The sequence below is a fragment of the Carassius gibelio genome, chromosome B13 (genome assembly GCF_023724105.1).
Source record: "Carassius gibelio isolate Cgi1373 ecotype wild population from Czech Republic chromosome B13, carGib1.2-hapl.c, whole genome shotgun sequence".
Classification (NCBI taxonomy): domain Eukaryota; kingdom Metazoa; phylum Chordata; class Actinopteri; order Cypriniformes; family Cyprinidae; genus Carassius; species Carassius gibelio.
The window spans coordinates 17,122,341-17,145,291 of record NC_068408.1 but is presented as its reverse complement, the minus strand read 5'-3'; the positions used below and the strand labels follow the sequence as shown (position 1 = coordinate 17,145,291).

The 22,951-nt window shown below is 38.0% G+C and overlaps 1 protein-coding gene across 1 annotated transcript in view; it reads left to right on the top strand.

Annotated features, from left to right (window-relative positions):
- Positions 1-22,951, top strand: part of LOC127970174 (leucine-rich PPR motif-containing protein, mitochondrial) — a 46,958-nt gene that overhangs the window by 9,737 nt on the left and 14,270 nt on the right. The window contains exons 14-25 of the mRNA XM_052572484.1: positions 198-267; positions 2,691-2,718; positions 2,807-2,864; positions 4,374-4,480; positions 4,865-4,942; positions 5,305-5,367; positions 5,453-5,566; positions 5,908-6,038; positions 6,822-6,907; positions 12,897-13,104; positions 18,919-19,043; positions 19,838-19,944. Of these exons, the coding sequence (XP_052428444.1) occupies positions 198-267; positions 2,691-2,718; positions 2,807-2,864; positions 4,374-4,480; positions 4,865-4,942; positions 5,305-5,367; positions 5,453-5,566; positions 5,908-6,038; positions 6,822-6,907; positions 12,897-13,104; positions 18,919-19,043; positions 19,838-19,944 (1,175 nt within the window). The remainder of the gene's footprint in view (positions 1-197; positions 268-2,690; positions 2,719-2,806; positions 2,865-4,373; positions 4,481-4,864; positions 4,943-5,304; positions 5,368-5,452; positions 5,567-5,907; positions 6,039-6,821; positions 6,908-12,896; positions 13,105-18,918; positions 19,044-19,837; positions 19,945-22,951) is intronic.

Genomic DNA, 22,951 nt, shown 5'->3' with positions numbered 1-22,951 from the left:
ATTGGTTTCATTTAAATTCAAAAGGAGTTTTAGTATTTTAATTTTTTTTAACCCCAAAAGTTTGCCTGAAGGTCTAAATCCATAATAAGTCAACATACAGCTCACTAAGAAAATGAGTTTTAGTCACAATGTTAACTGTGTTATATGTTTGAGATGTTTCTGTTGTCGTGACATTCATCACATTCACGCTCTTGCAGTGTCTTCACCTGCTCTTCCAAACATTGACCTCAGTGCTTTCAGAGCCAGTCTGATCTCTGGATTCAGAGGGTAAGTAACGAAACAAACTTTGTTTGTTTGTTTGTGTGTGTATGTGTGGGCCCTATTTTAACGATCTAAATGCAAAGTGTAAAGCGCAGGTGCACTCAGGGCGTGTCCAAATCCACTTTTGCTATTTTAACGACGGAAAAACATTTGCCGCACCTGGGCGCATGGTCTAAACGGGTTGTCCCTATTCTCTTAATGAGTAATGGGTGTTTTTTGGGCGGAACTTGCAATAAACCAATCAGAGTCTCATCTTCCATTCCCTTTAAGAGCCAGTTGTGCTTGTGCCATGACGGATTTGCTATTCACACGGCGCAAAGACAGAACGCGTCTCCGAAATGAAACGTAGCTGCTCATGTGCAAGCAAATAGATAGCCTAATTCTGATACTTGCGATGACTATCCATTAAGCTGCGTAGGCATTTATATATATATATATATATATATATATATATATATATATATATATAGATTCAACATTTGTCATGTTTGTGTGCTGCTGTGTGTCCCTTTGTTTAATAAGCAGTGTGTACAAGCATTTTGGACCCGCCTATACTTACACGCATTTTAAATGACAAAGAAAAACATTGTGCCTGATTTTAGACCAGGCTTGAGTTGGTCTATAGCGCAGTCTTTTTTCAGCTCCTTAAAATAGCAATGCGCCTGAACACACCTCATTTTTAGACCAGCACGCCCATGGGCGAATGCATTTGCTAATTAAACGACATGGTGCTGGTGCGCAACCTAGCAAACACACTTGCGCTACACCTTGCGTCGCATTGTGCTGGGTGTATTATAGGGCCCTGTGTGTGTGTGTTAGCTAGTAGAATTGGCTTGCCTTTTGGCTAGACAGCCACTCACCCGTCACCTCATGCATATGGACGTAGTTATCTCTAGCCCAGTTTACAACACTGGAGGAATGCAAATAGAGTTTGTCCTCTTTGTTGCTTTGCTTCTGATGCCCCTCTATCAGATGCTGAAAGATTACTAACTATCCAGACTGCCGCTGATGGTGAGATGCAAAGACTCACATGGGCATTTTATCCATCAGCATGGCTGTCAGTGTTTTTTTTACCCCCCCGATGATCGCCTCATTCCTCAAACATACTCATAAACCTGTCATGGTATTTCATTTATCACATTATTTTCTTATGGTATCACTTAGTGCACTCACTCAGCTTACATCTAAAATCAATCCCATCATGCACAATAGTTGAGGACCAGTTCTGTTTTTAACTCTGATTTGAGCGCACAGGCCGTAGGGCAGCAGATGCTGCTGTCCTCTGTATTTAGCAAAGCATTTAGATGTGAAAGCTGAGCACGGAGGTTGCCGGCAGCGATGGATGTCAGGTTTGTAATTGGGGTTGTCAAAAGGGTAGAGGCTGTTGTCAGGGCCCTGTCTCCTTAGCGACTTGCTCTTGTAATAATGAAGGTCAGGAGATAATTTAATCATTAAACAATGTTGAATCCCTGTTGTCTGCCGTCAACACTCCCTACCACTACTGCATCTTGATTGCATCTCAGCGTGTTGTCGGACTGTATGTAAATGTGCATTTGTGTATATATGTGACCACTGAGGCTCTTGAAAGCTCATTTTTTAAAGATATATTATAAATATATTAATGATATTATATGATGGCTATATTATTATTACTTAAAACATATAATCATACAATATATAGTAATGCACACTAAAGTTTTAGGTCAGCGAGTTAAAAAAAAAAAAAAAAAATATATATATATATATATATATATATATATATATATATATATATATATTTTTTTTTATTTTTTTATTATTATTATTTAGCAAGGATGTATTAAATTGATCAAAAGTGACGGTAAAGAATATTATAATGTTACAAAATATTTTTATTTCAAATAAATATTGTTCATTTGAACTTTCTATACCGAAAAATCAGAGAATCCTGTAGAAAATGTATTCCAGTTTTGGAATTTGCAGCAGTACTGTTTTTAACATTGATGATAATAAGAAATGTTGCTTATTCACCAAATTAGCATATTAGAATGATTTCTAAAGGATCATGTAACAATGGAGACTGGAGTGATGATGCTGAAAACTCAGCTTTCAGTTCACATTTATTTAGATGGTTTCAAAGCATTCATATGCAGGCTTGGTATGCATCATAACATGTTTTAAATATATTATTACATATATTATTTTCTCAAAGCAAGTTTTTCATTCAATTTTTGATCGCAGTGTCTATGTAATTATAAAAAAAAGGAAAAAAAGTTTTATCATGGGTGACTGGAAAAATCATGGAAATAAATCACAAGGATCCATTGGTCAGAAAAGTGTGAGGAGCTTGTTATATGTCACGCATATTATGTACTTGTTATGTTTGAAAGTTGCACTAGAAATGTTTTTGTCTGTCTGTATCATCTCTGATCCTCTATTGCCCCCTACAGGTTTAACAACGTGGAGCTTATGGCAAAGGTATTGAAACCAAATGATTTTAAGAAAGACTGTAAAAAACAAATGAAAATAACTTTTGTTAAAGCGACCCTTTCATCTGCTGTTACAGATTACAGAGCTTCTCTATAAAGACCCTCGGTTCAATAGTGCTGACCCTGAAACTTCAGGTAAGTTATTTGTTTAGCACTTAACATTCTCTATTTGCTTGTTCATATTTCTGTATTTAAAATTTATTTAAAATGAAAATCGTTAGTAAAGGGAGAATTTTCTTTTTCTTTTTAACTTTTTAGTTGATTTAAAGGTATAGTTCACCCCGAAATGTAAATTTTATCTGCTTACCTCCGGGGCATCCAAGATGTAGGGGACTTTGTTTCTTCAGTAGAAAACAAACAAAGATTTTTAACTCAAATGGTGGCAGTCTGTCTGTCTTACAGTATAATGTAAGTGGATGGGAATCATTGCTTTGAGAGTAAAACAATAAAACGTACACATTTGAGATATAGGTGACAGTAATGCACTTATAAGTCTGCAATCTGCTTTAAAGCAAGAAGAAGACGACTCAATGTGACGTTGTGGTGAATCGGAGGTAAAAAAATGATGTAAATGCTGTTCAGTTTCTTGCACAGACCCAACGTTTTGTGTATTTACACATCAATGTATCATCACGAGTCGCAGGGTTTAATTTGGTTTTGTTTGTGTATATTTTATTTGAATCTCAAAGCCTTGATTCCCATTCACTTATATGACTGACACACTGCAACGGTTTGAGTTAAAATCTTGTGTTCTGCTGAAGAAATAAAGTCACCTACATCTTGGATGCCCTGGGGGTAAGCAGATAATCATCAAATTTCATTTTTGGGTGAACTATCCCTTTAAATGCTCCTGCACAATGACAAATTCATTCAAAGTGCGATATTTCAGTCTTTCAGTTAATGCCATAAATATTTTGTTAAAAATAGGTTTTAATAAACTGCAGCATGCCATACTAAACTATTTTTTTATGCTGCTTTATAACTTTTTTTATTCTCGTTTTATTTACATAATGTCCATGACAATCTTAGCTGATAGCCAGAATAATATCAGCTCTTGTGCTGGTTGATTTTTACTAGTAAATTTCAATGCCGATATGTCTTCTGAGCTGGTTTTACTGACAGTATCATGTGTGTGTGTGTGCACTGAGCTCTGTTGGCCCACTGGTAGTGATGGAGTGTATCCTGACAGCCGTACTTTGCATTAAGTGTGTGTGTCTGATGCAGTCTGAATAGTAGCCGTGTGCATGTTTATGTGTGTGCTGTCTGCTTGCTGACTCTGTGCTGAGTTAACAGAGCTTCCACGAGTGTTTATCGTCTCGCTGCACTGGAGCTGTCCTCTGCGCTGGTGGCCGAGCAGGTGGGAGCGATGGAGATGCTCTCTCTGTCTCATCCCATCACCATGCACAATGCAAATGTGTGCGTGAGGCTGTCAGCTGCCAGCCACTTGTTAAAACAGACTTCAGTCAAGTCTGCAGAAAACTGCTTGTGTCAGCATAACACACACACACACACTGTTTAAGAGCTTATTTGCTGGATTGCAGTATTTTTGTTGTACTGGTCCTACAGAAGCTCCCTTTGTGTATATATGACTCTATTAGTATATTTACAGAAAGTGACAAATTGGTTCTTCTCTCCTTTTTACAGAAAATGTGGCCTACTTCCTTTACAACCTGATTGATTCCATGAACGAGACCGAGGTGCACTCTAAAGAAGAGCAGATTAGGGAGTACTTCGGCCTGCTTAAGAACATGGTACGTAGGCAAACACTCGAGCATAGTGTCGTGAACCACTTGGTAGGCCTGTTAAAGTGAATCCGTCTAGGACCCCAGCACAATGCCTTATGATCAGATAAAAAATTACAGTATGTACACTGTCTTTCACAATGTGGGATCAATGAGTTGCCTCAGCACGTATGCATTAAAAGTCAAAACTTAAGTTATAAAAGCTATTTAACACAAATAAATGTTTAATTCTGCATTTACAGTTTTGATTGTTTGCTATTAAATGTAACATTATTCCAAATACATTAGTGAATAGAATAACATGCGTACAGAAGCACTTGAAGCTAGCTAAAGATCATTTGTTACTTTGTTAGATCAGAGGTTACTCGATGTTAATGATTTCTCTTCTTTCAGAATATCAGCATCTCGCTCAACATCTTCCGAGGAATCAGGAACATTCTGGAGTCCTACCAAGTTCCAGAACTTGTCAAGGTATTTTATAAATGGTGTTGCTTGCAAAGACAAAGTATAGTGTTTTATACTTGTAGATTTTAATCTGACACCATTTCCACAGCTTTCAGCAAAGAATTATACTAAAATTCAACATTAGAGGTGTGCCAGTATTTTTCTTTTAACCTGGCAGACAATAAAATGGCCAAAAACACATTGTGCATTAATTAGCATTAACTAATTAAATAATTGCATAGCAACACCCTGGCATCACAGAGATTCTTGCATGGCAAAGCCACTAAATATTTTCTTCAAAAACGTTACAAATCTGTTTTTGAAGAAAGATTTTGAGATCTGTAATGGTACATTTAATAGAGCAGGTCTTATTTTTTTTTTTCTTTCAGGATGTTCTTGCTCTTGTGGATAAAAAGGACAATGGGTTGGAGACTGATGCAACACTGCTTAGAGTAAGTATTTGTATGTATATATTCTGTAACAAAAAGTGCTCAATCGATGAGCTGTGTCAGTCAGATAAAGTCATGTTTTTGTTAGGGATTGGAGGGAAAACTTTCATTCCTGGAGAAGACCCTGGCAGAGCTGAAGGCTGAGGGCAAGCCTGCCAGCTCCACTCTCAAAAAAGTCATCACTGTCCTGTGTTCTGAGGAGGTGAGGTCTATTGTTCTCATAAATAGCCATCAGTATATTTAGTGTTATGGACACTGATTTCTGTTTTTCGAGACATTTGTAGTGGTCAGCTGATTTGATTGAAGCTATTATGCACCTTATTTTGAATGCATGTGTGGATTGGGACTTTGTTAACTTGAATGTGCAAGACGACTTCTGCTAGTGGCTTATGAAGTCCTGCACATTCACAGAAAATAGCTTGGTTGCACATGATAGAATATGGTGGACATTGGTCTGTCACTATTTACCATTCAATACCATTTGTCAGTATTTTTGTATAAATGTTTGCAGTTCATTTTTTCTGTAACTATATTTTTCATTAGAAACTGGAGCGAGCTCTTGAGCTAAAAACTCAGTATGAAACGGATATGACTCCTGCCACATATGCCATGCTCATCAACTTGTGCTGCCGCCATGACAATGCTGAGGAAGCCCTCAAGCTAAAGATGGAATTGTAAGTTAGTCGTACACATTATCACCGTCATACAAACATTCTTGTTTTGCTTTGTGAACAGTTCCATGAACCGTTCACAGAGTAATTAAAATATCATAAGTCATATCATTCCACAATTGTAACACCTTTCCATAAAGCACAAGGGTATTTTTGAAGAGCATTCTGGTTGCTTCTTTACAATGAACAGATATGGAGCATTCAAGCTTCATAAAGGATGCAAAAGCAGCATAGATGTAGTCCATACGACCAAGTTCATATCTTCTCTGATGATGTGTGTAATATTAAAAGATAAAGATTGTATTGATTTCTGTTTCATGCAAACTTCAACCAGTGAGTTGATATTGTTCTAAACAAATGATTTAGACCAGTTTTGAGAACTAAATCAGCCAAGTCATTCATATCTGGCTTCATTGAATGATTCTTTCGCATCTATATTTCTCTCATGCGTGCTCATTAACATACAAATTAGAGTGAATGTTAAAATGATCAGTGAATAATAATTTTCAATTTTTTGCTTTCAGTCAGACAATCACAGTCCTATATGAGTCATTTCAATCACTTTTTTTGTGTTTATTATTAATTTAATTTAAAGTGGCTTCGATAATTGTAAAAAAAAACCCAAATATTTCATCAATTGCGTCAAAAAAACAAAGAGGGTGAGCAAATAATGACAGTTTAAGTCTCACGTGAAGTATCCCTTTGAATTTGAAACATCCACAGCACAAAGAATGTGACTTTAAAAATCATTTGTCAACCTGTGTTTACTCTTCTATGGCATTTCAGGGCACGCAAGGACTCGGAGGCAGCGCTGGATGCTCAGAAATATGTGGCCTTGGTCCGAGTGCTATCCAAACATGGCAAGCTGGAAGGTTAGTAGTCACGTCTGTGCCCGTGTGAAAGCGTCAGGCCCTGTTGGAATATTTACAGACGCCCTCTTATTTTCATCATCCCGGATTAATGAAATAATTTAGTTTAGTTTGTCACAAAAAATTCTGAGCTGTCACAATAGGTGTGCCTTGCCTTACTTTTTAAAACACCTAGGACATCAAGGTACCAATGAGCATTTTGCATTACTTATCACGGCACTAGCAAAAGCTTGCTACTTGCTTAATTAGTTTCTTAAATGCGGCGTTCAGCGTTTGCGGCCGTGAGAGTGCATCTATGTGCAAAAGTGAGGTCCGAGACACCTGTCTATCCTCATGGGGACATTAATCAGCCATTATCTGAATTCCACGGTGGATTTCTCCATGCTCATGTAAGACGCAATTACAATAAAAGTGTTTCCTCTTTGCTTTGTGCACACAGTGATGGTGAAAATACACGCTCCGTCTCTCTTTTCACGATGCGTGTCATTCTTTAGCTGCCCCCTCCCTCTCGCTCGGACTCATCCTGTCACCAAGCGAGGGAAAATTACAGGACCGGCTGCACTTTAACAGAATTACCGAAATCCGTCCTGATACTAATGGCATATCATGGCAGGGAAAGTGCTTGAATATTTCACACACACACGCACATTTGCATGTGAATTCAGGCGAAAGTGTGTGATGAGGGAAGTGTGTGTGTATCTATATGTGTGTCCATCAGAGCGAGCCGGTGGCCATTAGTCCGCCGGTGTGCGCTTGGAGCTTGTCATTCACTTTAACACACCTCAGCGCCCCAGCCTGCCTGCATCTCCGCCACAACCTGATCTGCTTGAAGATCATGACTCGTGGCACCTTAGCGCACTGGCTGGCCTGGCTTTTAATGGCCTTGTTTTTGTATGAATCCCTTTCCACGCCTCTTGTTCTTTCCTCCTATGTTTTTTTTCTCTTGTTTCCTTGCATTTGATACAGACTTCGTAAAACGCCATTGCCGGTTCACGGGCTGGCTGAAGGCCGTGGAATGAGCTAGAGGACTAATGGGCTGTGTGATATTTGTTTACCTCAGTGTGTGTGTGTGATATCAGACAGTGGGCCGGGATGCTTCGCTGCTAGCTGTCCTTTCGGGCCCATTTCCCACCAGCAGCTGATTGGGTGTGATTAGTGGTTCTGTCAGAAGAGAAGAATTGCCGTCACAGAGCTTTCTCATATGGCTGAAGTTCAGCTCAGTTGCTGTTTGTGGTCCAGCGATGTGTGAACTGTGCTCTGTATGACCAGTGAGTGGTCTGAGGGGCTTAATTTGGGACTCAGAAGTTTGTCTTGCTCACTCATCCATAAGCTCAGGACACACTCATCAGGAAGTCCTAGTATTGTGCAGAAGTTTATACACTTTGTGGCCATTGTGACACATTGAGCTATGAAACCTTGAGGGGTTAGTTTAAACTTTGCTTTCTTTGCTCCTGTAAACAAATGCGTGAAACTAGAATATGTCATGCACATACATCCTAACATCAGCTTGTTAGGTGTATAAGACACCTGTCCACACAATCTGTATCTTCCATTTTAACCTCTCTCAAAACCATGGGCAAGACCCAAAGAGCTGTCAAAGGATGTCAGAGACAAGATTGTAGATCTACAAAAGGATTGAATGGAATGAGCTAGAGGCTTGAAGGCTACAAGACAATCAGCAAAAAGCTTGGTGAGGAGGAGACAATTGTTATCATTGCGATTTTTCAGAAATGGAAGAAACACAAAACGACCATCAATCAGCCTCGGTCTGGAGCTCCGTGCAAGATCTTGCCTTATGGGGTAAGGATGATCACAGATGATTTTGATTTGATCACGAGGAAGGTGAGGGATCGGCCCCAAACTACACGGGAGGAGCTTGTTAAGGATCTTAAGGCAGTTGGGACCACAGTCACCAAGCAAATACATTGGTAATACACGATTGAAATCCTGCAGTACCTGCTAGGTCCCCCTGCTCAAGACATTTGAATTAAATGTTTAGCCAACAAGGTTTAGATTGCACTGTGAAGTGTAAAAAAAAAAAAAATCCATCAAACCATTAGATATAATGCATAATGTACATAAGTTAAGTTATTACATTATGTAATTGAACCATTTGTTTAATAAAACCATATTTTGATAATTTTGATAATTTATGTGAACCAATTAATATTGTATTTTTGCTATTAAATATGCATTTTAAGTCATTTTAATGGTCTAGTTCACCCTAAAATTTAAATTAGCTTGTGTTTTACTCACCCTCAATGCATTCTAGGTGTATATGACTTTCTTCTTTAAGATGAAATCCAGTCTGAGTTATATAAAAAATTGTCCTGGCTATTCCAAGCTCTATCATTGCAGTTGAACAGTCCACAATAAAACGCGTCCCACACGGTTCCGAGGGGTGAATAAAGGCATCCTTTAGTGAATCCATGCATTTTTGTAAGGAAAGTATCAATATTTTAAATCTTAACAAACATTTTTCTCTCACTTCCGGTTTCTGTCATACGGGGTAGCCGTGCCGGTGTAAGACGTAGCATGTTGGCATTGCGTGATTAGTGACGAACACGGAGAAAGAACATAACAAAAATGACGTTCATGAACAAGTAGTACAAACCGAGGATTTGCAAAGAAAAATGTAGGAGGATTTCAAAATCAAGATGAGACTGGTTTTCCTATGCTAAAACTTGCGAGACTAGCATATCTCAGTGGCACACTCGCTGCGCATACGGGTTGCATCATCCGCCAAAACGAGAAGTGAGAGAAAAGTGTATTATGTTTGAAATATTTCTTATAAAAACGTATGGTTTCGTATTGTGTTAAAGATATGCATGGCAATCGCAGCATGGCAATTCTTCCTAATCACAATTTGATTAATTGTGCAGCCCTAACTCATACATGTTTATGGTAGTTCTGTCTAGGAAATTTTCTTTTGAATGCAAGGGTTGATTTCTTTATAGAAAAAATTCAATAATTTTTTTTTTTTTATTGGCTTGAGTACTTGAGTAGAATACTTAAAAGTACTTTAAAGCAAATGTGTCCCTTTCTGACTTTCATCCAGCTTTAGCACATGACATAACCTCCTTTTATATGGCTGAAATGTTGTACTATATCAGTGTGCTCTGTACACAATGCTTGCAAAGCCCTGGGCTGTTAGAAAAGTACATGGTTGAGTGCTTAGAGCGACGGCCCAAGAATCAAGAGGTTGTTAGTTCTAATCCCCTCGTGGGTATCGCTGTCACGACGCCCTTCGGCGATCCACTTAACCTCCATTGCTTCAATTCATATCCAGCTGTTAACACATAACATGTGGCACTTTTTAGACAAGAGCGCTTCTTAAATGACAAGCCTTTATTTAAATGGGCTGACTGCTGGGATCTTGATAAAACAATCCTCAAAAATTAAAAAAAGAAGTAAAGGATGAGATCTGTGCCCGAATAACAGCGTGACTGAGTAGATAAGTGAACAGAGCTTTATCATACAAAAGCAGCCTCTTAAAAACTCAGCATGACCCTGCTGAACCGCCTGTTCCCCGCTTCACTGTTCCTTTTGGCTCATCACTTTTCCTGACAGTATGGAGCTCTGCACTGGATTTGCATAACAACAGGAGAAAAATTGCAGGGTGATGAAGTGACAGATTGGAATTTGTGGGCTAAAACAAGCTGGCTGTCTCTGTTTGAGTGTATGTGCACGTGTGTGTGGAGACTGAACTGAACTGTGTTAATGTAGGTCGGCGTGCATTGTATATTTCCATATGCATACCGTTACTCTCCATACTTGAGGTCCTAGTTATTGTCAAAACACTGAAGGAATACTTGTTGGGAAAAGTGAGGGATTTTTTTTTCTGCTGAAATTCACAGTTTGATGCAACTGTAAGTGGGCATTTGTAGATTGATTTCCATCTGTGCAGTCTCTGTGGGTTCGTACGATTTGTTGCCAAGGCTGCATTTAATAGTTCAAAAATACAATAAAATTACCACTTAAAATAGATGTTTCTAAAAGAAGTTATTCCTGTAATGCAAAACTGAAGTTTCAGCGGTCAGTACTCCAGTCTTCAGTGTCACACGATCCTTTAGAAATCATTTTAATATGAAGATTTGGTGCTTAAGAAACATTTCTTATTATTAGTGGTGTTGAAAACAGTTGTGCTGCTTAATGTTGTGTAAAGATTAATAGGATGTCTTGAGTTTAATGTAGGAAAACAGCATTTATTATTGAAATATATTTTGTAATATTATAAGTGTCTTTACTGTCACTTTTAATCAATTTAATGCATCCTTACTGAATAAAAGTATTAATTTATTTTAAAAAAATATATTGCACTGGAAAGTGTTTAAGAACTTTGCATGAATTAGTCAATATAATTGCAGCTGTTCGGTGACGCTAGTAGGATGGAAATGATATATTTCAACTTCAAAAGTGATGTGTTTTAAATATTTTTTTTCTTTTAAAATATGTTCCGCATATTAAAGGGTTAGTTCACATGCTTTATATTAATTATATTATTGCTTGTTTTATTGATTTTTATTAACTTTTTTATTAGCTTTTCACTTCAGTGATATTTTAGTGCCATTTGTATACCATTTGTGTTCAAATTAATATAATTCATGCTTTCCAGGGAAAGAATAAATACTGTTGTGTTAAGTTTACCGACACCGCAACAATTGCTCAACCATTCAGTTTTTGGGTGGGACTGTTTATCAACCAATGGCAAGTGTTTGCTAATGGCATGAAAACTAGCACGTTATCTACGTTAAGTACTATGAGCAGCAGTACTGCTGTGAGTCATGGGAATTTGGGAGTTTGCCTGACTGCCTGTGGCCAGAGCTGACTCCCACATGCACACAGCTGTGATGATGGTATCCTCATTCTCTGTCGCTCTCTCTCGGTTCTAGATGATTAGTATCGCCAGTGCAAACAGGCCCTATCGGTATCAGCCCATTAGCTAGCCTCTAAACAGCGCGTAAACACATCTTAATTATCTGGCTTGGTGACAGAGCAGCTGTGGAGGTGGACCCTCTCCCCTCTGCCAGATGGGAGCATCGCCCAGTAAAAAGCCTCCATTACGGTAGCGAAGCTGCAGCGTATCCACGACCAGAGCCTGCCGAGTTCACGCCGGGCACTCGCCGCACACCTATAATTTCCCGGCATGCTTTCGCAAGGAACCGTGAAAAAAAAAAAAGCCTACTATTGTGGGGGCCTCCATAATTCTAGTCTCGTTTAGAAATGCAAGTAGTAATTAGCGGCGAATTGGCATTATACGGCAGCATTTGCATCCCCGCTGGGTGTAAAATGTTGTTTTAATAGCGGTTTGTTTTCCCCACATGAAATTATCTAAGGGGGCTTTTATCACCTCTTCCCCTCTCTCACTCGCTCTCTTGCGCACTCTCGTCTGGCGCCGGCCCATCGGGGGACGGCTAAGCACACAGATATACACTAAATCTCCACAAGTCTGTGGAACAGTCAATGAGACGGTTAAACCTTTGTTTGCACTTGTGATTTATGAAACTGCGCCCTGAGTACCAAGTAACCACTATACACACGTGTTGTGTACCATTTAACTAGTTGCATGTAAAGGATTCATTAATTAGTAAAATGTAATTATATTGTAATTGGCAACCCACTAAAACTTGTTGAATTAAAAAAATAACAAAATCGACATAATCGAGTTGACTTGATTTGAAGTAGTGAGTCATTGGAGTCAAGTGGTTAGAGAGTTTGACTCCTAACCCTAGGGTTGTGGGTTCGAGTCTCTTGCCTTTGAGCAAGGCTCCGAACCCCAAACTGCTCCCCGGGCGCCGCAGCATAAATGGCTGCCCACTTTGGATGGGTCAAATGCAGAGCACGAATTCTGAGTATGGGTCACCATACTTGGCTGAATGTCACGTCATTGTTGGATAACTGGTCAAAATATATGACCACTGATAGGCCATCACTGATATTTTGTCTAATCTATCTTTCTCTCTTTTTCTCAATCTCTGGTGATGTCATACAGAGGCGATAGACATGCTGAAGGAGATGAAGGAGAAAGATGTGCAGTTAAGGGACAGCACAATCAGCTTGCTCACTCTCACGATGAACACGGCTGCGATGAAAGGAGATGCCAACACGATTCGACGCCTCCAAGAGACGATCTTCACTTTGGGCCTGGCCAAACCATCCAATAATCTCTGCTCACCCCTCATCTCTTGCTATCTGGAGAGGTGAGTTGGTAAAACTTTGGTAACTTGCCAGACTTTGCGCTGTTCTTGTCTGTGTGTAGCACCTACATAATAAATAAAAATAATAGTAATAAAATTTAGTTATGCATAATTAAAAGGCAACTACTCGGAGCACTCAAGGGCAACTTAAAATAGTGTTTAAGGAAAGAAAAATCCCCAGTTTGTAATGTTTTAGTATAGAAAAAAACATTAATGTGACAAGACTATAATTTATTTAACATAACTCGTGTCGTAATAACACAAATTTAGAAAACATTCAAACCATTCCTTCAGCTCAAAACGGACTTGGGAAGGTTAAATTTATATGCAGATTTTGAATCTACTGAAGTCCTCCAGCTCCCCAGCTCCACCTGTATGGATCTGCTACGGGATATTTTGTATTCTATTTGTGCAGCAGCAGCATACTCACAGCACCGTATTAGTGTATGTCAAGTCACATTTATTTATGTAGTGCTTTTAACAATACAGATTGTATCAAAGCACTTTACAGTATTTAATAGGAAAATAGTGTGTCAATAATGCAATTTTCAGTTAAAGGCAGATCATCATTGTATTCAGTGATGTCATTATCTGGCTCAGTTCAGTTTAAATAGTATCTGTGCAATCAAGTCAACAGTAGGTGAAGGTGTTTTGCCTTCTAAAGGAAATAAACTATTGTATGTATTGGCAGCAATACTCTACAACAGCAGCAGCAATTTAGATCTATTCTGCCAAGACCAAATACATTAACATTGTCACATGCATTGAGATGTGTCATAACAGAACCTAATTACACAATTTTGGTGCAAGAAACCTTGACTAGCATTAAAAAAGGATATCAGCCAAAAAAAGAATTGGTTGACCCCAAACAAGTTTGGAAACAACATGAATATAATCTGAAAACAAACATTAATAACAATGTCCGATTGTAAAGGGCAGAGCTCCACTCCTCCCTAAGCTTGTCGTTTCACTGTTCATTTCATATAATCTGTCATTACCTTGTAGCAAAATGCAGCATGGTGGGAAAAGGAATTAACTTCCACAAGTTTGGCCCCTCTTTCCAGCCCCCCATCCGTTCAGGTCTATTTGTAAGAGCAGCTTTTAAGCAGATCAACTAATTTGCATGTTAATTATGCACCCTGTGCTAATTACTGGATTTGCCTGGGCCATGCGGTGCACTGCGTAAGTGCCTTTCCCCCTCCCTGCTGTGGGATATTGAGGTTGGCAATACACCTTCACTGATAGCGCTAGAGTCAACACACACATAGGCATACAGGCGTTCGAGGTGCCCCACCGAGACTGTTTGTTTTTCTGTCACACGAGTGCCACAACCACACTGGCACGTGCACGCTTTAATTGCTGCCTTGTGTGCGATAAGGTTTCCAATTTAGCTCAGGTTCATTAAGGAGCAGATACGGAGAGATCAGAGTGACTCTCAGCAGAGACTCTGATAAACTGTGAACGTTAACATCACACGCGCACACACACACACACACGCGCGCGCAGTGACTGGCAGCCACACATTCCAGTGGGGGAGAGCCGTCTCAGAGCTCACAGCAGCCAGGCTGCATGGATACAGCCTCCGCTAGCAACTCTGTACTAACTGTCTGATTTGTCTATAATATACTGCAGTCATATTTAAATAAAAGATAGTCCGAGTATCTTTACAGTATATAAGGACTAAAATATTGTTCAAAGACAGAAAGGATTATGCAAAAAATTCACATTTATTCATGCTTGTGAAGCATGAAGTGATTGAATTCTACAGAATGGATGTCAGTTTGGTGAAAGTGAAATTAGCTAAAATATACAGTTAACACGCATTTAATTTATTCTTAATTATTTGTAAATTGCCTTTTCATTTTAGTTTTAATAATTGTTTGTGCTTCTGTCAATAACTTGTCTATTTTATTGATTTGATTGTTTAAAAATATTTATGTTCAAGTTTAATATGTTAATTCCGTTTTAATTTTAGTTTACTTAAACTTTAGTTCAGTTAGGCAAGGGAACATTTCAAATTTTATTTATTTTTAAGTTGTTTTCTGATCTTTTATTTCAGATTTATAGTGTGATTTTTATTGTTTTAGTGTGAGCTTTTACTTTTAACATTAACATTACCTGATTGTATTCATTATATTTACTGTATAACTCTTGGCAGATAAACATTAGATATACAGTAATATTAATTTAGTTTGACTGGGAAGCTAAATTTTAATCAAAATAATGTATTTTTTAGATATAAATTTTTAGGTGATGTAATATAAATACTCTGTTGTTGTATGTTTTTGTTTTGTTTGTTTTTTGTCAGTAACTGTATTTAGAAAAGATTTTGGTAAATGATATTACTACTAAATTCCTTTGGTTTTAACCAAAGCAGCATGAAGTTGAATCAGAACTTGTGATGCACATTTGTTATACATACACATACCATCGATAGATAAAAAAATCAACCCGCATGAAGTGATGCTTTGTCCAATCCGGCCTTCCACCTAAAATGTGTTTGGCACCCTTGCTATCGACAGATTTTTTTTATTTTATCCAGCATTCTCTCCATTCTGCCCTCATCTCTCTCTCTCTCTCTCTCTCTCTCCTCTCGTCTCTGTCTCCTCTTTGGTCTGGGCTGCGCTAAAGAGGACAAAGCGGTGTGTGTCAGTGTCTCGTCAGCATGTCAACTGTAATGACTTAATGAACACTTCTCAATGGGATTAACTCTGACAGCCGTCAGCCCGTCTCCACGACCACAGCAGCCGCCGCTCCCGAGCCGTATTCTCCGTCTCTGATGAGCCTAACAAAGGGAATTGCCAGAACTTTTTTTTTTTTCATGGAAGGGATATTTTTGAAAGACAGGAACTTTAAAAAAGAGGGAGGGGATGTTGAAGTCTGACAGATGTTTGTTTTAAATGGAGACACGTGCATATATAGTGAGGAACGACAGTTTCGGGAAAGTTTAAAGCGCAACTGTTTACATTTAAAAACCCTTGCTGTGTTGTGTAGTTTTGTGTTTGATAGATGTTTTAGATTCTTAGTCCGATCATTAAGCATTAACCCTCTCTAACTACCAACACACGTGCACACACTTCCGTTTAAAGGGGAAAAAAAGAAGTGAAAAAAGCAGTCGTTCTCTTTAAAAGTGGAAAGGGTGATAACATGGGTGCCAATCTCAGTAACAAAAGAAATGGGAGTCAGGGATGTTGGGAGAGTGTCACAAGAAGAGGAGGTTCAGAAGAGGGGTGGATGAAATTAGCTTTCTTGTCTAATCCTTTAGGTTCCTCGCGCAGAGCACTCGCATTTGCTTTTTTTTTTATATTCTCCTTCAACTTAATTGGCTGGAAAGTGCTTGACATGCAAAGTTAGTGACATTAAGAGGAACATGTTGCAGTAAGCCTGAGCGCCACTGACAGCTAAATTGTATCCGGGGAAATTATGAAGCCTTCAACATGGTTAATTCTTTTTTTGGGGGGTTTAGTTAGACGAGGGTGGAGAAGGGGGGGCTGGGTTTTGAAGGAGGAGGTGGGGTAATTGCCGTTGTGGACGACTCATCTCATATTGATGGGAATTGTGAAGAAGTCTTCTAGTTTTATGCTGCTTATGCTTTGGGGGCTGGGAGACGTAACATCGGTGTCACATCATATTCATGTGGGGTTCTGAATATATGAAGTTCATGGAATTTCTGCTTTCTCCTTGTCAGTAAACCCAACACTTTAGAACTTCTGGTGTGTTGAGGGTCTGTTTTCAGTGCTGGCTGCTTTTGTTATAGTCTGAGAATATTCCAATGTCAGGTGAAGGTTAGGACAAATATTTCTTACCTTTTTGAGTTTAACTACCTGTGTCAGCAAGAAATAAAGAAATTAATACTTTCCTCAGCAAGGATGCATTATATAGATCATATGTTACAGTGAAACCAAAATATTCCTTTCAATCCTGGTTTACACTCAAATATTTAGCGGCACAACAGTTTTCAAATTTGATAATAATAAGAAATGTTTGTATTGTCTACTGAAAACTCAACTTTGCCATCACACAAATACATTTTGAAATGTATTAAAATATAAAACTGTTCTTTTTAAATTGTAATAATATTTATATAATACATCAAGTATTCTCTGGATTTACAGGTAGATGCTGGGACATTTCTAAGTGAATATTTTAAATGTTTTTTGTTGTTGTTTTTTTTTTTCATTTTATTTATTTTAGTTGTTTTATTTCACGAATTACTCTTAAATTAGGCATTGATGAAACTTTTTTTTTCTGTGGTCAACCCTATTTGTATAATATTTGCAAAACTGTACTAGATCATCAACTTTTTTTCAAAGTAACAGAATTACTACACATCTTTCTAATTTCTTGCCATGTTGTTTCTTACTTTTTAAATTGTATTTTATGTATTTTTATTTATTTTATAAATAGATAAGATAATGTACAGTTAGCTAATCAGTATGGAAAAAGACACCAGCTTTATGCCAATATTTATTTTACCATTAGGACAAACATTATCCCTAAATATTCATTGGCACCAAAATGCAACACTATGATTGCATTCTATTTTATGACAAAATATGAAACGAGTCATTTATTTTTAAACCACAAACACACTTTAAAAGCAAAACATTTCACAAAGTTAATTTTCTTTCCAGATTGTTAAACAGTGTAGATATTGTCAGTTTTGATTCAAAACAGTTCTGAGGAATCCTCTAGTATAATTTGTTTACAGATGTCTCTTCTCATACAGTGTAATTCATATATTTTAAGTGTTATTTTTTTTGAGCCTGTGTTTATTGAATAAGAAATGTCATAACTAACAGGCCTGTGATTCACAATCAGTAATTTGTGACAAAAACTGCAAAACAAATTTGAAATTATAGAGTTGACTGTTGGATGGCTCTGTCTCGCTCCCTTTGCTTTTTTTTTTATATGGGCCTTAATCAAATGAGACCCTGTCCAAATTCTCTCTCACTCTCGCTCAAGTGCATTGCGCAATCATCCGGCGTGTGTTCGAATTGGCTCTTGACTCCCGCTTGATGAATAATATTGTCGCTCTTCATTCCAATTAAGTGCGATTGCCTAAGAGCTGGCGTCACGTTCCGGCTCAATCACTGCCCTGTTTTTTGTCCATCTCCCTCCTCCCATTCAACCCACCTTCCAAGGTCACCTCTCTCTAAAGCACATATCCCTTCTCTGACTGTATAATCTCCGGGGTTGAAAACACTACTGAAATTACACCTGTTAAAACCCCGCAGGTTCACTTTCCCTCCACACCCGCCCCTCCTGCCGGTGCCCTATCTGCTTTGACCTCTGCGTGATTGGCGTGGTAATTACCCAATCACTCGATGGCTGCCACTGCAGTCACAATAGAGTGATTGGAGTGGTGTTTTTCTCGTCTGTTCCTTTGCTTTATTCCTCTGTCAGGCATCTGTCAGCCCCGGCACTGAGCTCTTTGTTAGGAAGGGGTAGAGAGAGGGAGGAAGATGGGGAAGAAGATGTGAGAGAGGGGAGAGAGCAGATCTCATTTTGTTGCCATATTCTACCAAGCGGCACGGTTGGGGGTGAGGGCACAGGGGGCTGTAGAGGAAGGCGAGAAAGAAGCTAAAGACCTTTGTTGCACATAGCCATCAAATGTTTATTTAAATGTGTGTGTGTGTGTGTATGGTGCTGTAAAAAGTAATTTTAAACTTTCAAAGTTAAAGAATTTCGGCCTGTTTTGTAATACTGAGATGATACTACTCCTATAAAAGCTTCAGCAATAATCACAACATGAAGAACTGATACTGGCACAATGTGTAGTGCTGTTTTGGTGTAATACGTCTTGTTTTTCTACAGTGGGAACTATGCGGCTGCATTCGATGCTACTGTGGAGGTCCAAAAACAATACAACCAGTTGCCCAAAATTCACGACCTCATCTGTGGCCTGGTGGAAAAAGGAGATGCTGAGCTGTTACAGAAAGGTGTGTAACACCAACTCAACACACACAGCACAATAATTACATTTCTGTGTGTAACTTGTTAGTCACAAGTAGTTTGTCTACTTCTCTACGTGTGTGTGTGTGTGTTCTGGTTTGCTGACTGTTGAGATGGTCGTATGTAGAAAGTGTGTGTTCTGTGTTTTCAAGAGTGCCACCCACTAAAGGGCAGGTTGGACAACCTAGATGATGGTGGTTTCAATAGTCTCTGTGTTTGTCAGGGTTAGTGGAGGGGTTAAGTGCGCTGTGTGTTGGGGGTGAGTGGATTTGAAGTGTTAAGGCAGTGAGACCTCTACGATGGAGGGCCACTTTAGAGCCCTAATGACCCAGCACTCTCAATGTGCCACAGCAAAACCCATTGATGGACGTAAACAGACATATACCTGCAAGAGTTCAGTCTCTTTGTGTTGCTGTGGCTTCTCTGGACTGTTCTGAAGCGGCAAGCAAAGAGTCCAGATCTGCTTGCCTTTGAATGACTTTATTGAGTGACAATGAAGGGACTCTGTTAACTCTGATAGCATTTAAGTAACGCTGTCAAGTAAAGATCTTATTGGTGGCAATATAAACCAGAGATTACATCTAAAAATAATGTTTTCTAAAATATCACCAGACATTCATACATATAGCCTCTATTTTTAATATACAGTTGTTTTTAGTGATATTCTGGGCTGCTGAAAGACAATTACTCTGCTTAAGGTTGATAGAAAAGAGAGCATGTACACAGAGTACACAAATGTGACCGTTTCTTCATCTTCCTGTCTCTGTCTTTCATTTCACAGTCATGGAGTTTTTGAGTCAGGAGCGAGGCGAGATGATGATGCTCTACGACCTTTACTTTGCGTTCCTGCAAACGGGCCGCTACAAGGAGGCACGCAAAATCATCGAGGTGGGACTGCTGAGATTGTGTTCAAACCACACAGCTATTTAACAGCTTTAATTACCGCCACACTGATATTTCCACTTTTAAATTAGATTTGTTCCAAAGCCACACTAATGCCATTCAAGCAAGACAGTAGTGATTTTTCAAAGGTTGAGAGTGAAGGAGAAAACCACGACTAAAAAAACCACTACAAACTGAAGTATTGTGATGTTGTTTGTCACTATATTGAATCAATGCACTCAGTCAATTGCTTTTTTTGTAAAATGTCATTACAAGGCTTTGATAAAGATGTTTTCATTTGAAACAAAAAATGATGACAAAAGTTAACCGCAAAGAAAGAACTGAGTGCCAAGTCCATATTATTATTATTATTATTATTATTATATATTTTTTTTTTTTCATGAATTAAGTTGAGTTAATTAGTTTATAATTTTTTGTTTCTATTTTTAAATGTGTAGTCTAATTGGTAAAGGTTTAAGGTTCAAGAAACATTATTTTACACATGCCATACATTCAGTGTTAGATAAGTTACTTTCAAAAGATAATTAATTACTATTACTTATGTCACCAATATTGTATTTAAAGTACTTTACTAATTACTCTTTCTGAAAAGTAACAGTTACTCTGTAAGTAACTTATTCAAATCGCTAATCAGGCCACATCTAAAAATCCCTATAAACCTTAATAAAAAAATAAACTCTGTTCTTTGTTTGAGTCAAACAGAATAGTTTAGCCTTTTAGCTTTAAAACAACTGTAATACTTAAACAGTTTTATAAAAGATGTAACCACCTTTGGTTAACAAATAGAAATGTGAATAAAAAACATATCTGAATAACAAAAAAGCTTAAAAGAAAAGTTAAACAATTCATTTCAGTTTGGCAAAAAAAGGCCAACTAGTAAAATCCGTAAAACTTTCCAGATTTCCAGATTTTAATGTAAATTATGAAATCATTTGGGAGGGGATACATAAAAAAAATACAATGCCTAAAGCGTTTTTGGCTGCAAGTATATACATATGCATATATTTTCAATAAATGTTATTTCAAATTTCTAATTTTGCATTAATACCTGGAATATTATGTAATGTAAGGCAGAAGCAATACTAATTGCTTTGCAATTTTCAACAAGTTCTTTCTGATGTTACGAAGACTATCACAATAATTCTTGCAGTCAAATAGACAAATTCTTCTCTATTCCAGACAGTTTTTACCCTGCTTACAGGGTAAAAAAAGAAATACTTTTGAGATGTGAAATCCATGTACAAATTATATCGCTCTCATCACTGTCCTCGGGCCAGAGGACCATCTTTATTGAATGAGAATAGCATCTCCTTAACGTCGAACCGGCAGCAGAACTTCTCATCCCGTCTCAGGACTGTGAAGTTTTCAGACACATTTTCAGTGCATGTGTAGATGTCTTTTATTGTCTGGAGAAGACTGAGGATGTCTCTGTTCACTCATCAGGCCCTTCTGCGAGCGCTCTGTCCGGGACGTAACATGTTTTGAGCGCTTCGTCCAGAATGGGTCTTTCGGGGATATCTTCAGGCTGTATTCTGTCTTGTTCTTTTAGAAGACAGCATCTCACGAGTCTACACTTCCACCATGAAACAGCTCTGACAAAACCATTTAGATGTTCAATTAGCCAAGCGCTCTAATACGACACCACTCAACTCCCTCAGTGCTGCCGCGTGGGAGGACGGGAAAATGTCAGCCACAGTCAAGCCACTTCTTGCCGGTTTATCAGGCATAGTCTTTGTCTGAGGTTGTTTCACCTTTCTGTGCAGTTTTATTTTTCCAACCTTCTGAAGCATTCCCTTTTTTTTTCTTGTCTCTCTGCATCTATCCTCCACAAACCCCTAATCTTTGATATTCTGTTGTATCGTTGTCAGTATGGATGAAAAATAAGCCTAAGCTTGGATATTACAGATCCATCAGTCCAGGGGCTTTTAACCAAGGAAACATCCAGTGTCCGCAGATCCTAGAGCATGCCATTTGGCTCCATTTTTCATATATACACCAGATCATAGAAATTCCTCTTTGACAGCGCTTTAGCCGATAAGCTATCAATGGTCACCTCAGGATACCGCAGTCTCAAGCAGCTTTGACTTTCATTGTTTTGAGAGGTTAATTTGGGATGCAAGTTAAAATCCCTCTTAAAGAATTTACTTGATTTTTCTAAAACTTATCAATCCACTACTACTCTTAAACCATCTTAGGACAACCTCCAGTGTCATACGAGTTTAAAATCATTCATGATGCATGACTAATACACAGTGCAGTTGTTGTTAACTTTATTGATTGATAGAATTAATAAACCATTGTTTTGTCCAGGTTACACATTAGCTGCTATTTTGGTAGTATTTATGTACAGTAGCACTGTAGTTTGAATTAGCTGTAATTTTATATCTTCAGTTTTGTTGTTTAAGTTTTGTGCTTTTATTCATTTTTGGGGTTAGGTATATTTTTACGTAGCTTTTTCAATTTTATTTTCAGTCATTTTGGCATTTCAACAAAATTATTTTTTTAAGTTGCTAAGGCAACATTTCTCATTATCAAGTTTTTCATTTTGTATTTGTATATATTTTTGCTGCTTTATTTCATTAATCAAAAACAATAATTATTCATTTTAGTTTACAATAACAACTAGTGGTCGACCGATAATTATTATTATTTATTTTAATTTTTTTGACCGCTGATACCGATATTTTGGAAAGCAGGGAGGCGATAGCCGATATAATATTTTTTTTATTTTATTAGTATTCATATTTAAGAAATGTGCTTAATGCTGACGGCAAATGACAAATTATTATAATGTTTGTCTTTCTATTACAAGTAATATATGCAAAATAAAAGTCAAAATAAAAGTCTCTAACACATCGGCCAAGCAGAAGCACTTATCGGCTGATGCCAATATTTCAAAAAATTGCCAGTATCGGCCGATACATCGGCCTTGGCGATATATCGGTCGACCACTAATAACAACACTGGTATTTGGTCATTTTGACATTGAAAT